This window comes from Callospermophilus lateralis, chromosome 10 (assembly GCF_048772815.1).
Source record: "Callospermophilus lateralis isolate mCalLat2 chromosome 10, mCalLat2.hap1, whole genome shotgun sequence".
Classification (NCBI taxonomy): Eukaryota; Metazoa; Chordata; class Mammalia; order Rodentia; family Sciuridae; genus Callospermophilus; species Callospermophilus lateralis.
In genome coordinates, this window is record NC_135314.1 from 95941754 (window position 1) to 95956982 (window position 15229).

Genomic DNA, 15229 nt, shown 5'->3' on the forward strand with positions numbered 1-15229 from the left:
TAGGTAATATTTCATAATGGTTAAAATTAGTCATTGGAATCAAAATGTTGGGTTTCAATCCCAACTTTCTTACTTACTTACCAAGTAGCCTCCCTGTGCCTCATTTCCCTTACCTGGAAATGATGTCACAATATTATCTACTTCATGAGATTATAATGAGGATTTAAAAAGTAATGACTAGATAGCAGGCTACAAAATGAAATTTTCTTTGGGCCCAGATTTGCATGAGAGACTTAATGTGTGACAGATCATTTATTTGGGTCTTACTAAGAAGAGCTAATCTAGTATTTTCTTTTCTATTTTTTTTTGTGTCTAAATTATGTGCTAAATGCTCTTCCAAGGGTACAACATATATTAACCTATTTGATCTTTATGAGAATCTGATAAGTGCTTTATTAATTCCATTTTATGGATGAGGAAATTAAGACAAATTAAGTAATTCCCTAATGAAACAGCTGAAGTAGAGAAGCCAGGGTATAAGAGGTTAGGAAGTCTGGTTTCTAGGTGCAGGTGTTCATTACCATGCCAAATAGCATCATTCAGTTGTCCAAGGATTGCTACCTTCCTTCTCCGTTCTCCACACAGTACTTTCTTCTTGCCTTAAGCCAGGTGCAGAGGGTTTTGAGAAAACCACTTTGAAAACTTGTCCCATGCCTTCTGGAAACTGGGAGATCTATGAGCTGATATATAACTTTCATTTGAAGAGGACAGACTACAGAGTGTTCTATCAACCATAGAACATTTTTAAAAAATATTTATTCACAATACCTTTATTTCACTCATTTATTTTTTACATGGTGCTGAGGATTGAACCCAGGTCCCACGCGTGCGAGACAAGCGCTCTACTGCTGAGCCACAACCCCAGCCTCCCATAGAACATTTTCTATAGGCCAAATGCCACCAAAAAGGGTAGAGAAAAAGAACAGTGCGAGGATAGAGTACAGAGCCCCACCATTTCCCTTTCTCACTTCTGAGTGTGCATTAGGCTTGCACTAGACAAGGAATAAGCTTTAAGTTAGATTTGAAATTGAAGTTTTGATCGCATAGTGGTAGGTGAATGGGGAAAGGGCAGGAAGGGTGACTGAAAACCACAGGGAGCCTTATGGGACAGGCAAGTACCTGGAAGATGGGGTCCTGGTATGTCAAAATCTCCCCCAGCCATAATTAATTACATGCCCTTAAGAAAAACTATTGTTTCAACTTTATGTCCCATCTTTCAGGTGGCCAGGATGTTCCATTATCACAAAAATTATGTCAAAACCACCCCCAACCACTCCTGGAGACTAGGATATCTCAGACCCTTACCAATAAAAAAAAATAAAAATAAAAAAGGTTTGCTGAGGGCTATTCAAAGGGCAATATATAGATTGAGGGTCTATGAGAAATCAAGGCAACAAAAATGAGACTTAGAAATCCTTAAAAACCCCTGACTTACCCTCCTCTCTGAGAGGGTCCTCTTTCTCCCTGTTCTTCTGCCTTCTAATAAAGTGCTATTCTTTTACTAAGTGTCCTGTCTTGCATGGAATCCTGTTGAGCAAGACCACAAGGATCCAGAGTGGGGACTTCTGAGCTGCCTCCCTCAGGCTCCCGCAGCAGGTCCCCTCTACAGTAAGAGAATTATACTTTTTAATTACACAATCACAATTGAGAATTACTAGCAAAGTCTTGGTATCTTTCTGGATACTCATTCAGAAGTAGAGAAAAACGAATCCATATGGAGGCCGGGTGGAGCAGATACACAAAGACAGGCTGCACACCACAACTTGAGGTAATATTCATTTATTTCTCCAAAGCTTTAGATTTTCCTTATTACTTCCTTAATTTCTCAGCACACTCAAACCTAGATCCTGTCTTACTCTAACATCTGTACCATTTAACACCACTTGGTTTGTGCTCTTATGACTACCTGAGATGAACTTTATACTTGCCCACACTTCAAGTTTTTTTTTTTTTTTTTTTAACCTACCCTTTATGGTTTAGCTGATAGCCCACCTTTTCAAGAAAGACTTCAGGTATCCCCCTAGTGGGATTGATCATAGCCTTCTATCACACATCTATTATCTTATCCTCTTTTACAATATAATTAAAATTAGTAATTTATATATCTTTCTTATTCACTAAATTCTGCATAAATTCCTTGAGGGTAAGAAGATGTCTTATCGTTTTTAGTAATCCATATAGCACCAAGCAAATTACATGGATACAGAAGTCTCAATAGACAATCACAAAATTAAACCTTAATGAATACTATGACCAGAGACTTTATTCACCTTCAATGCATTCTGCAAAATTCTCCACCATATGGACCTTGTTAAAAATCTCTGCTTGCAAAAGAAACAATGATATTTGGAAACAGTGGCAACAACAGCAAAAGGAAAATCAAATGACAGAGAAAGAAGTTTCCTCTAATGTCAGACTAGTCCTTATATATTTGCATACTAAGGAATTATAGTACAAGAATGAATACAAGCCAAAGAAGTAAAAATGAATATTCAGTCCCAAGTAGATAAAAATTGCAAGACACAGTAGACCATGAGCCCAACTAAGAACACATAAAGGATTTGTGCCTATACCCCTATGAAAGGTGTGTGTATTAGAGGGTAAAACTTCTGGATGACTCAGAACTTATTTTATACTCTGCCAAATATTCAACACAGGACTCTGGAAGCCAGAAGCAAGAGTAATCATGGATTACTGGAGGCAGCTAGCCAACAATATTTACCAACACACAAAGAGAATTTTAAACACAGTTAAGATAAAAATAAAGAGAATCGGGACCACTCAGCATCTGCAGAATGTGGAGAAAATTCGTCAGGTCGTTATTTATGCTAGATGAAGAACAGGATTTATGATCAGCTCCTGATTTACAGCATCTGTCATCAGTCTGGGTCCAGTTGGACAGGCAGGTACACTGGCTGGCATCATGGTTTCTCTGAGAACTGTCATTACTAGTGAGGTACAGTAGCAACTTCGGCTGTAGAAATAGATTGGGCATGCTGCATACAGACAAACAAAAGTCCTCTCTCCTTCAGTAAACTGAGAACACTCTCTTGGCCCTTGACATTCCAACAATGCTCTGGACTATGTCAACGTTTGGCAGCCTACATATGTGGGGTTCAAAAGAGAAAAACATTCATTGAACTTCTTGACTATTCTGGGTTTTCTATGGAATACTTTCATGAAAATTTTTCTTTTCCTCTAAAATTCCCAGGCAGGTAGCTACAGTATCACATGTTATTTCATTGCACAAATGTGTCATGTCGATATGTGCTTCTCTGATTCTCTAGTTCAGAATTACTAATTATATTATTGCAGCAAAGTCACTTAATGTTCCCTTGATTTGGATTCCTTGTTCATAAAATGAGGGTAGATGAATACCAAATTCAGATGCCTGTTCTGAGGATTAAGTGAGAAATCTAATGGAAAACACCCAGCACCATAGATAACAGAGTTGGAGCTCAGTTAACAAGAGCTTTGAGTAATGTATTATCACTATGCTACATGAGTTTCTATTGACCATATAGTGTTATTATTTACTACAATTGAACTATATATTATATATATTATTGCCTAAATGAAACTTTCCTTTCCTTTCTTTTCACTAAGAGCCAGAGACATTTATTCATTGATCTAAGATGGCTATTTTATTTTAAAGAAGAGAATGCATACACTGAAGGTGTGTATAGAAGGAAATGAGTCAAGAATCTTCAGAGAAAAGCTAAGGGATCATAAAAACTTGACCACAAGCTGGGTGCAGTGGTACACACCTACAATCCCAGTGGCTCAGGAGGCTGAGACGGGAGGATTGCAAGTTCAAAGTCAGCCTCAGCAACTTAATGGGACCCTGTCTCAAAAATAAAAAAAATAAAAACAGGTTGAGGATGTAGCTCTATGGTAAAGTGCCCCTGGGTTCAATCCCCAGTATAAAACAAAACACAACAAAAAACAAACTTCACCCTTGTCTTCTAAAACATTGAAAAAGCTTCTGCAATTAAAGAAAGGAAGTTGAATCCAGTGAAGCTGTGGTGCTGGGCATAAGCTACAACTTCCTTTTCCTCTCTCCCCCTTAACCATCTTAACAGGTCTAATAATTCAACCTACGGCACATGATATCCAGAAGTACAGTAATCTTGGTGTTTCTCAGGTCTCCTTTGTATGCGGTGAGTTATTTCTATGAAACTTAAAGCCCAACCTTCTTTACTAAGTTGTTAAGAATGTTCTTAATTGAATCAAGCCCATAAAATGAAGCATCTCATGTACAGAGAGAGCTGAAGAGTACCAAAAAAAAAAAAAAAAAAAAAAGAATGATAGCCTTCATCATGCACAAACCAACAACTAATTATCAAATTATCATACACTATGATCAGGGATGTTATGGAAGAAAGAAATTTCATGGTTTGGTCTGTTTGCATGGGACTAAAAAATAAAACTCCTTGAAGAAATTTAGCCAGCAATTATAATGGAGAAAAGATATTTAGTAAAGAACAATGAACTATGGTACCGTATTTTAAATGTACACGGTGCTTGGGGGGAATTCAGGGCTGAAGTATGAGGGTCATCTCTGGAAGCACAGTGGTGGGTCCTATGATTGAATAGGTGGGTTCTATGTGAGAGTGGTCAACATGAGGTGAGGGACAGGTTGATGATGAGCCTTTAATATTATGGTATTGTCACTTCTTGTGTATAGTATAAGTCAATGAGGGTTATTAAGGAATGACAAGATGAACTTTGTTCTTAATGATCTAACAGGATGGAAGCTCATCCAGTAGGGGTGAGACTGCTCTTAGGTTGCATTCAATGTGTACATGTTAAAAAGGCAAGCTAATTTGAATATTAACTTTTCAAAAATACAGATATAAAGACAAATCTCCTCGAGACCAGCTCCACCAATCCCTCAACTTAATGTCTGCACATCAGCTGCTCCAGGACTCCCTTCTCTGCCTCCTGATGATGGGGAGATGAACGCCTTGGTAATGACATACCCATCCGTCCTCAACCACATCCCTATTTCAAAACCGAATTTGCACAATAGCTTCTTGAAAGGCCTGTCACTGCTTCAGTGTCGCCTCTGTCGCACTTCTCTGTGGGAGCTGACATTTTGCTGATACTTCATCAGGCTGGCCCGCCTGCTGAGAACCAGATTGGTAAGGGAAATGCATCTCACTGCGGGAAAGGATGGGCGATGTATTATTTAAATACAATTTATTTTACGGCAACTTTAAAAATCAGATTTGCAATGGCTTCAGAGAAAGAGAGGCTTTTTGTTGCATCTCACTTCTTTGTTTTTGGAGGTACTGAGGACTTTTAATTGTTCTTCTTAAGTTTTTCTTTTTATTCTTCTTTTGTTGATTTTACATATGATCTTTTCTTTTTCTTCTACTTTAGATAACTGTCCTTTCTTTCTTCTTTTTTTTAATAACAATGTGTCATAAAGAAAATGCCAGCCCTGGTTTGTGGTGGGTGTAGTAGAAATTGAAAATAGCTTATAGGTGGTTAAAAGAAACAAACGATCCCTCTAGATGAGAATTTTACATGAATTCTAGAAAAAAGGATAAATAAGGCTCTGTTTCCAGCTCAATATTTTTTTTGGTGGTTTTTTTTTGAATCTTATATGGGTTCAAACAATTGATTTTTGTCTTAAAAATAAACTAGACTAGCTAAATAGCCAATTTTTTGTTGGTTGGAGCTATTTGTTGGTTAATTCAACCAGAAAGGTCTAACTGGTTAGCTGTTTAGAAAGAGCAATGTAAAACCACTACCTGAAAAGTAATCATTTCTTAATACCGAAGGAGAAAGTAAAGGTCATGAAATCATTTTGTGTATTCAGAACACAATGTTTGTCAGCCAGTAGTTTGTTGGAACCATTACTACCAGCTTGGGACACCTACCGTTAAATTTTCAGGAATTTTGTAAGCCATTTGACATCACATTGGTTGCTTGAAATGACCACGGTGGGAGTATTACACCATGGAAATAGGCGAACGCTACAACCCAGGTTTTTTATATTTCAGACAGCCAGTTGTTAAATATTTACCAGCTTTCCACTGGGAACTTAGACCTGTGTTCAATATGATTTCCATGAAGTTTCACCTAGTGATGTTGGAAACATGGTTGTATTGTTATTAGAATCTCCCTCCTTATATCTTTTCCCTATTCTCTGTCACTCCACTTTAGTAGTTCAGAGGCCTATTTTATAAAGGTTTATGAAAAACATGGCAAAAATCAGAGATATATTAGCAAAATGACTAAGAGATAGAAAATCGAATTTCTGAAGAAAGGCAAAGGAAACAAATGTTCAGGGGACATACTACTAAGGTTTTTTATTTTTTATTTTTTTAAGTTTTGGTAGTATTGATGGACTGTGTTCAACATTCACAACAAAACAGAGAAAATTGGACTTCAATTAAAAGAGCAAGTTCAGTGAGACTGGTATTCACTGTCATGGGAACAGTGAAGGTTCTTAAAGGCTACTTTAAGTAATGACAAACATTGCGCACTGGTATTCACTACCTTACTACTTTTTACATTAACAACTTTTCCAAGGAAAAACTGTAAGGCAGTATATATGGAAAAGACAGAAACGTATAAAGGAGAAAAATACTCACCCACAGCCACTGTTAACAACAGCTGCCCTTTCTACTACAATTTTCCATAGGTTCGTGTTCTCATAAATTTGGATCATTCTCTATATACAGGAGTTAACGTCAATTCTCCTGACAATAAACATTTATCAAAAAACACGAATCCTAACCCCCTAAGAATAGTCCACAGATGTATTATATAATGGTTTAATCATTCTCCCCTTGGATGGATATTTAGGCTGTTTCCATTTTGTACTTTTGCTATGAGAAATAACGTCAGGATAAAGAAAAAGCTAGGACCACTTCTCTGATTATTTGATAAAAGGCCTGATAGAAAGCTACAGTGCCCTTCCCAGAGGTGGCACTTTTCCCAAGGTGTGAGGGCCTGGGAAGCCATCCACCTCCCTGTGCCACACACACCATGCAGGAAGAAGAAAAAAACCCACAAAACCCACACATTCGCATAAAACATTAACCAGCATAAGACATAATCTAGAGGGTTTCCTACCAGTAAAATAAAATATTTTTTAAAAGAAAAATTTCTCAAGTATGTGTATTTATAACTTCCAAACAATGGAATTTTTACAAAGCCAATAACTTTAGAAATAGCTTTTTGGTCTCTCCTGTCTATAAAAAATATTACTTTGTATTGCCTGTAAGTGTTTTTACAGTTCATTATGCAGAGTAAGTAGGTTTTAAAATTCTGTGAGCACCATACCAGGGTATTTAGAGATATGTTGTATGTTTTTCTTCAAATACAAGCCTTTTAAAAAATGCCATACATAGTATTTGTGAAGTATGTGTGAAGCATTTTTTATGAGTTCTATCATTCAGTTGCACTCATTTTCCTAAATAACTTATTACGGTGATTATATAATACGTGTTTGTGTTTCTGTGATTAAAATCAGATAATAGCATGTCTCACTAAAACTGAACTGGACCAGGAGTTAGGGCACTTTTGGTCTAGTCAATTCAGTACATGTATCATAATCAGCTTGCCAATACAATTTAAACAACCATTGCTTTTCACCACAAATTTCTCAGGACTATCATAAAATATTCTCTTGGGGTTTGAAATACTAGGATGGAAGCATTATAACACAGCACAACTATTAAAATTAATATTTGAGAGAATGAGCAGTTTATCTTTTCCTTGTTTTTAAATAATCTATTTATATCACCTGACAATTGAAACAATGTAAATTTTATTACTATCTGCTTAATAATAACTCCATTAATGTTGAGTTAGACAAGAGAAAATGTCACTGCGCTGTGGAAAGAGCAAGGAACTAACTTTTGAATATGTAAATTCTTACCTTTAAATCTTTTTTTTTTTTTTTTTTTTTTTAAGCAAACAAGTAGGTTAGGGATAGTCAACTGCTGCTCTGGTAAACTTCTATACTATTTGAGATGATTGTCAACAGTGCCAGAATGATGGTCCTGAAATAAAAACTGTCTAGTTATATACAGAAAAACTGTCAGGCAAAGACCTGTCCTGTCAATTCTGCTTGAGGGTTATCCTTAGGGGTAGTAATGTATTTCCCCAAATGATCAGATGATTAGCTCTGTGCTAAATACTCTCCTGTACTATATTTTATATTTACAGTTTATATTTCTGGTTTTAATTGTTTGTTTATAGAAAGTCCTAAGCCCTCAGAACTCATTCAGATACAGCCCACACTTTGCCAAATGATAGCTAATCACAAACAATAGAGTTTTGATAATCTTTATTAGACAAAGTTGCAATAGTAATGTGGAAAATGCCATCATTATCATCCAGTCCACAGCTTTTCTCCAGCTCTCAAGCTACTCTGTTTCACTGTGGATGGGTCAGAGAAGATAAGGCAGTGGGGGTTAGCTTAGGTGTAGGTAAGAATCACAATCAGAAGAGGGTATGGTAAAGGAGTAGGTCACTTAACCTCTCATGTACAAAGAAAATAAAGTGATCATGGGGAAAATTTTATGGAAATATAAGCTAATTTACATAAAGTGCTTGGTGCAGAGTAAGTGATCAACAGATCACTTTTAAACAGGTTCAATTTAGCTAATCACTTTTTAGCAGTTTATAATCTGCTCCCATTCTGTCAAGAATGATAATCCTAGTCTAGAATTTCTTAAAATGCATTTCAGTATAACATTAACTACTATACTCTGGGAGATTGGTTCCCTGAATGACTGCAACCATTTCTCCCAGTTTGCAAGTCTCTGGCAATGAAATTTTGCTACTCCTCTGCATCAGGAGTTAGAACCTCTTTCTCCTCCCCCTAACTCTGGCTTGCCTCATGATTTGCTTTAAACAGTGGAATGCGGTAGAAATAATAATGTGTGGCTTCTGTGGCTACACTTTGAGACATCTGTAGCTTCTGCTCTCACGCTTTCTGTATGCTCCTTCTTGGAGTGTTGTCCTGACACTGCTGTGTGAGGAGGAAGTCCAAGGGAACCTCATAGAAATGCTATGCAGAGGAAAGGCCAGGTGGCATGGTTGAGAAGCCCAATTGTTCCCAGCTGATCAACTTCCTGAAATAGCCACAAGATTGATGCATGAACGACTAGCAGTGAGAGCCATCTCATCAACCCACAGGATCAAGAGAAATGATAAATTATTGTTTTAAGCCACAAAGTATTGGGGTGGGTTGTTGTACAATGATAGCTGGAACAGCTATCTAACAGCAACACCTTGTATAGCAGTCAATAAGAAAAGCATTTATAAAGCCAACAATTTTATTGACTCTGTTGGGTCTCCTTTCTAGGTTTATTACTTACACATTGTGCAGGATTTTCCCATGTAACCAGGAGCACAGGTACAGTTTCCAGTTTCTTTGTCACACTGACCTCCATTTTCACAGGGTCCACAGGAGAACCTGCATTCTGGTCCCCAGAGGCCATCAGGGCAGGCTTGTGAAATAGAGAGAGAAAGAAAGACTTGCAATAAAGCTCAAGATGGTCCCAGATTTCTACTGTTGCCTAAGTGAGTTGGCAAATGTGTGAGTGTGTGTGTGTGTGTGTGTGTGTGTGCGCGCGCGCGCGCACATGTGCGTGTGTCTGAGCTGTAAAGAAAGAAACATTCTAGTAGCCTCTGAGGATTTATAGCACTTCCAAAAATATTCCCTGAAGAAATCAACATGATGCTCTATCTTGTCACTTTGGAAACACAGATACAGTGGTTGGCTTTTTGCTGAAAATGTAGTTTTTCAGACAGTAACAATGGAAGCAATTTTGATATATATCTTTGGAGGCAGTTGCACAGAACAAAACATGAAAATGAGATGTAATTTGTAAAGGAGGCATGGTGCTCGGGAAGTTGCCCCCAAATGCTTGCCTCAATCCTTTGCTCCCAGTCTTTGTTTTTCTTTTTTTTTTCCTAAGTCAGAATAATCACACCAGAGGTTTGCAAATTGTGGATTTTATGAAAGTATACAATGCACTCAAGAGAAATTGTGTGCTTCTTTGTTGAATGCCCTTGAACTAGAAAAGGACAGTTGAAGCTGTATCAACACTGAGACTCAGAGGTCTCAGCATATGCTCGGCCATCAAAATCACTGGAATTAGAAACCTAGTGGGAAGCATTCTTTTAACACAGGGAAAAAATGGTGAAATTTTCCAAAACATATGGTAATTATAGAAAGTCACAGCAATTGAAATCGAATCATGAAGTATCTTCTGAACTGGGCAGAGTGAATTATTTTCTGGGATGTTAGTATCTGATCTGTTGATCACTTACTCTGCACCAAGCACTTTATGTAAATTAGCTTATATTTCCATAAAATTTTCCCCATGATCACTTTATTTTCTTTGTACATGACAGGTTAAGTGACCTACTCCTTATTTTCTTTTTAAATGAGAGGTTAAGTGACCTACTCCTTTACCAAGCTAGAGAGTAGCAAAGGCAGGATTTGAACCCAGACCATCTGGCTTCTGAAACTGGAGCCTTCAGCCACTGCAGTCAGCTTTCCCAGCTATACTAAGTACTCAGGACCTTCAGAGTCAATTATCCTGCCCTTAGAGACCCACGAGAGTTCAAATTTCAAAGTTCACCTAACGTGGAACTACTTTAACAATAATCAGTCATTCTTATTATGACATGAAGGTTGTTATGGACCACCTTAAATGGACTTAAGGGATTTGCTGGCCCAGAGGGTCCTCTACAGGTAGCTGGGGTCCAAAATACTCCTGGCTATAAACTAATGAATATAGAAGCCAAAGACATTGGCTGCTTTTAAAAAAGAACCTTTTTTCCTTTCTTTTCTTTTTTTGATATTTCTTTTTTTGGTATTTCACAGGTTAGTTGAAGAAACCAGCTCCTCTGTTCTTAGAAGTCACTGCTGATAAGCTAAATAAGGACCGGTGTTGATTGTGGAGAATACTGTTCATTAGTGCCATTGAAACAATTTGAAGTCTTTAATTAACTATTCATCTGCAATCTAGACACAGGTCTGGAGTTAAGATTTTTAAGGATCTGTCTGGCTCTAGGAGCACTTGGGCTACTTCACTCTTTTAAAAAGGAAAAAAGAAAAACAACAGGCCTGATTTTCATCATGCACAACTCTTAAAGAGCTCTTTTTGCCTTGATTTCAGCTGCCAATCATGGCAAGCCCATTCACCCGCTCCAGTCTGATTCATAATTTCATTTTGTGGTTAGACAAAAATATCAGAATTGGACAAAGTTATCTGATTGAAAAATAATATGTTTTCCAGAGATTATGGTGACCTCTCTATTTTGCTGATTTACATATACTTTCAACTCATTTTCTTTCACAGTGGGAATCTCAGAAGCATTTTCCAATAAAGTATATTCAGCTGCTGCTTTAAGAAAATGTTATCAGAATAAATTAAATTTACCCAGGTGTGTGGATGTGGTATTATCTCCTTGGGCATGAGCTTCCAGGGCATGGCTTCTCCAGTGGGGAAAGAAAGAAAGGGCCAACTCTGGGTTTAAAAATCAGTTGAGGCAAGAGATTTAGAGAGTGACACAAGACCCACTTATACCATTTTAAACACGTTCATGTGATATGTGATGATATCCCCAGGTTCCTTTCCCCATTACCTAGAAACTCACAACCCAGTTATCTGAAGAGTTCACTCTCCACAAAATTCAGACAGACATTACTGCTGACATGCTTCAGTTCCACAGGCACAGAATAACCCAGAACAAAGTCACACTCCCCTTCTCATTCAGCTCCAGAAAAGCCTTTTAGACTCTCTGAAGACTGCAGTATAAGGAGCAGTTGAGGATACAAGAGGGTCAAGAAAAACTGTCAATTTCAGTGCTTCCCTTTGTAAGTAAACTTGGTACATGATGGCTTCCTTTGAAACCCATTATCTTCTCTCAGTTTTAAACAACATTGCCCTTTGGGTCCTGCAAAGGCAAAAAGTATCATAACTTATCATTAGTTATGATAATTTTTTTTGTGGTATGCTCAGTATTTTGTATGAAAGAGAAAAAATGCTGTGATAATTTCCTCTGAATAAAATAGTAACTAGGGCTTTATCCACCATATAAGAAAAAAATGAATAAATGATAAAATAACTATGCATATTTATGTATTAATTTAAGAAATCATTTAATGGGAAACATCTCTATGTCAGGACTGCTCTAGGAGTTTAGGGATACTGGCATAAAATTGCAGATACTCTTCCCACATGGGGTTCATATTTTAGCAGGGAAGGACAGGCAATATGTATTAGACAATATATAATTAGAATATGTGGCCTATTAGAGTATGATAAGCATGAGAGAGAAAGAAAAATGTTCAGGGAAACTTGCAGGTTGCAATGTTAGGTAGGGTGGGACTGATAAAATTCGGTGCAAAGGTGACATGAGGCTTTGAAAACACACACACAAAAATGCCCTGAACAACCTGAGGAGGAGCATTCCATGAGTCCACAATCCAGAAACAAAATCACTGACATCTTGGGACCCTGTCTTTCAAATTTTCATGCAAACACACACACACACACACACACACACACACACACACACAAACACAAATGCACACACAAAAATAACATTTATAATTGAAATTATGCTATACACAAACCTTTCTATTTGTAGCTTAAATTTAAAAATTATGTAATATCTAGAAATTTGAGAAAGGACAATACTGATAGACATTTTAAATTTTCCACAATTAAGTATCTTTGCATTTTATTTGTTTGAGTGACCCATTTTTAGATATAGAAAGAATAACTCTTTAATTCAGGAAGCCAGCAGTGTTCTTGGTTGATTAGTTCAGTCCAAAGAAATGGACACAAGTAGCTCTCATCTTTTTTTCTGGACAAGATACTATATAATATGATCTTTCCTCCCTTCTCAAGTCAGTAAGGTGATTGCTTATAACAGAATCTGAGAAGACAAGGTTAAATAACTTTATTGCCCTGTGTCTCAGTTTCCTCACCTGCAAATAGGGGATTAATAAAGCATACCACACCACCTGAGGACACTGGTGGATTAACTAATTAATGATCATATGATGCTGAACAAAGGCTGAGCGTTATTATTAGAGAAGAAAGAAAAATCTATCATCAGATTGTACCTTTCTGGCATCTGTTGCCTTGGTAACCAGATCTGCAGGTGCAACTACCATTTTTGGCACTGCATTCCAGGGTGTTCTCCTCCACACACTGACATTCCAAAGAGCAGCCAGCTCCGTAGGCCCCCTTGGGACAGTCTGTGAGCAGATTGAAGCAAAACGGTCACCTGAAAACCACGCTTTGTTTATTTTAAATTGTTAGTGCACAGGCATGTCGTTCTGTGGGGCCTGATTATGAGGAAAACAGGGGATCATCCTGACTGCCAAAATAAAATAAGGAAACAAATGTCTTTCAAATCAGACAATTCATTTGCTTTTTGGCAACTGGACATGAACAGTGAAGCCTAAACTACTTAAAAGGCTTTGGTGCTTCCAGGAGAGAAATTGCTTCTCAATGTGCTCCACTGGTGCCCATAGTTAATATTCTCCAAGGACTGCTGCGGCTGCCAGGACCCATAGCCATCCTGCCGCAGCATGGAGATGATGGACAAGCATTTATGTGAAGGCTTGCCATTGTTTTCACTCCCCTTCATTATATGGTAATCGGAAAAAAATTTTACATCATGCAGATAGCACAGAGCTTTCACAGTGACAGTAGTGTAATCTTGACTACATCTTTGGCAAATGGTGCTTGCCCTCATGTCATATTATCTTCCCCCTGCCATTGAGTTTTAGGGATGGTCGTCAGCATTGGAATCCCAAATTGGAAAAAGTCCCATTTTTGCATTTAAGAAAACATACCTGTAGTTCCCCTTCTGAGGAGTTACTAGAATAATTCATTTCCCTTTCCAAAATGTTTCTCTGACTTCATTTCTTCCCTATTACAGATGTTCAAGGGACTTATCAAATGAGAGATCCTTTCAAGTGCCCTCCAGGCTCAAGGTAATTGTTTTGTGTGTCTTTATGGGCTTTGCTACAGAAAGTTGCTTGCAGAAAACAAAACACACCACTCCACTTGGTGGTAGATGGAGAGGGACAAGTAGAGATCATTCAAAGCAGTGGTTATAAAGGTACCACCTAGGATGATCCTAGTGCCACTTGCCAGGGACACTCGGTTACCACTGAGGCAAAACAAAATTATTAACAGAACTTTGTTCTCAAAATTGTTCATGATTCCCCTGTCACATTTTCTATGATGTTCAAGTCTGTAATTCTTTCTCAGACCCTCCAAGCCCCAGGGTTTCTCAGACTTCAGTCGGCCCTGATAGAAGTCTTTTTTTTTTTTTTTGTCATCTCAGAATACTCCCCCTAGATTGACTTTTATGTATTACTCTACCTGATTCAGCATATAGATTTGTGGCTCCTGGGACAACTCAGGCACAGTGGAATGCATAAATTTGACATTTGGGTATATTAAGAACATATAATTGTAGCAATACGTTTGGAAAAAAAGAGAAAGTAGAAGTAACCTGTATTGGCAACCAAGTGCTTATTCAGGGTTTGTTATATATTAAAATGTATCTTCCAAAAATTCATATGTTGAAGTCCTAATTCTCTGGATCTTAGAATGTGACCTTATTTGGAAATTGCAGATGTAATTGGTGAAGTTATGATAAGTGAAGTTAGAATAAGATGGCCTTTAATTGAAGGTGACTAGTATGTTTATAAATGGAGAAATCTGTCCACAGAGACATGCGCATGGGGAGAAGAGCATATGAAGACTGGGTTATGCTGCTGCAGGACGAGGATCTACTAGAAGCTGGGAGGTCTAGATCCTTCCCTAGCCTCTTCAGAGGGATCATAACCCTGCTAAAACCCTGAAATTGGACTTCAATCAACTTGAAGATGGTCACATTCAAAATGCTAACCACCACTAGTAACAACAAACCTGATAGCATGAAAAGGAATAAAAATATGCTAGGTTGATATTTAAAACTAAAACTTTAACTTTAGATGTTTCTGACAAATTAGCTCTGTAAGTTTTCATTTCAGATGTTTTATGATTAATTTTTGTGCCAAAACATCTGATATTATCTTGTCAAATATTCAAAAACTATTACTAGCCAGGCACAATGGTACATGCCTGTAACCCTAGCAGCTCAGGAGGCTGAGGCAAGAGGATTTCAAATTCAAAGCCAGATTCAGAACTTAGTGAGGCCATAATTAACTTAGTGAGAG

At 37.6% G+C, this 15229-nt stretch overlaps 1 protein-coding gene across 1 annotated transcript in view; it reads right to left on the reverse strand.

The window, feature by feature from the left end:
- The window catches only part of LOC143407899 (EGF-like and EMI domain-containing protein 1), a 607825-nt gene that overhangs the window by 68012 nt on the left and 524584 nt on the right, over window positions 1–15229 (reverse strand). Inside the window, exons 14-16 of the mRNA XM_077110345.1 lie at window positions 13115–13249; window positions 11317–11384; window positions 9345–9476 (exon numbers count right to left, since the gene is read on the reverse strand). Coding sequence (XP_076966460.1) covers window positions 9345–9476; window positions 11317–11384; window positions 13115–13249 — 335 coding nt within the window. The remainder of the gene's footprint in view (window positions 1–9344; window positions 9477–11316; window positions 11385–13114; window positions 13250–15229) is intronic.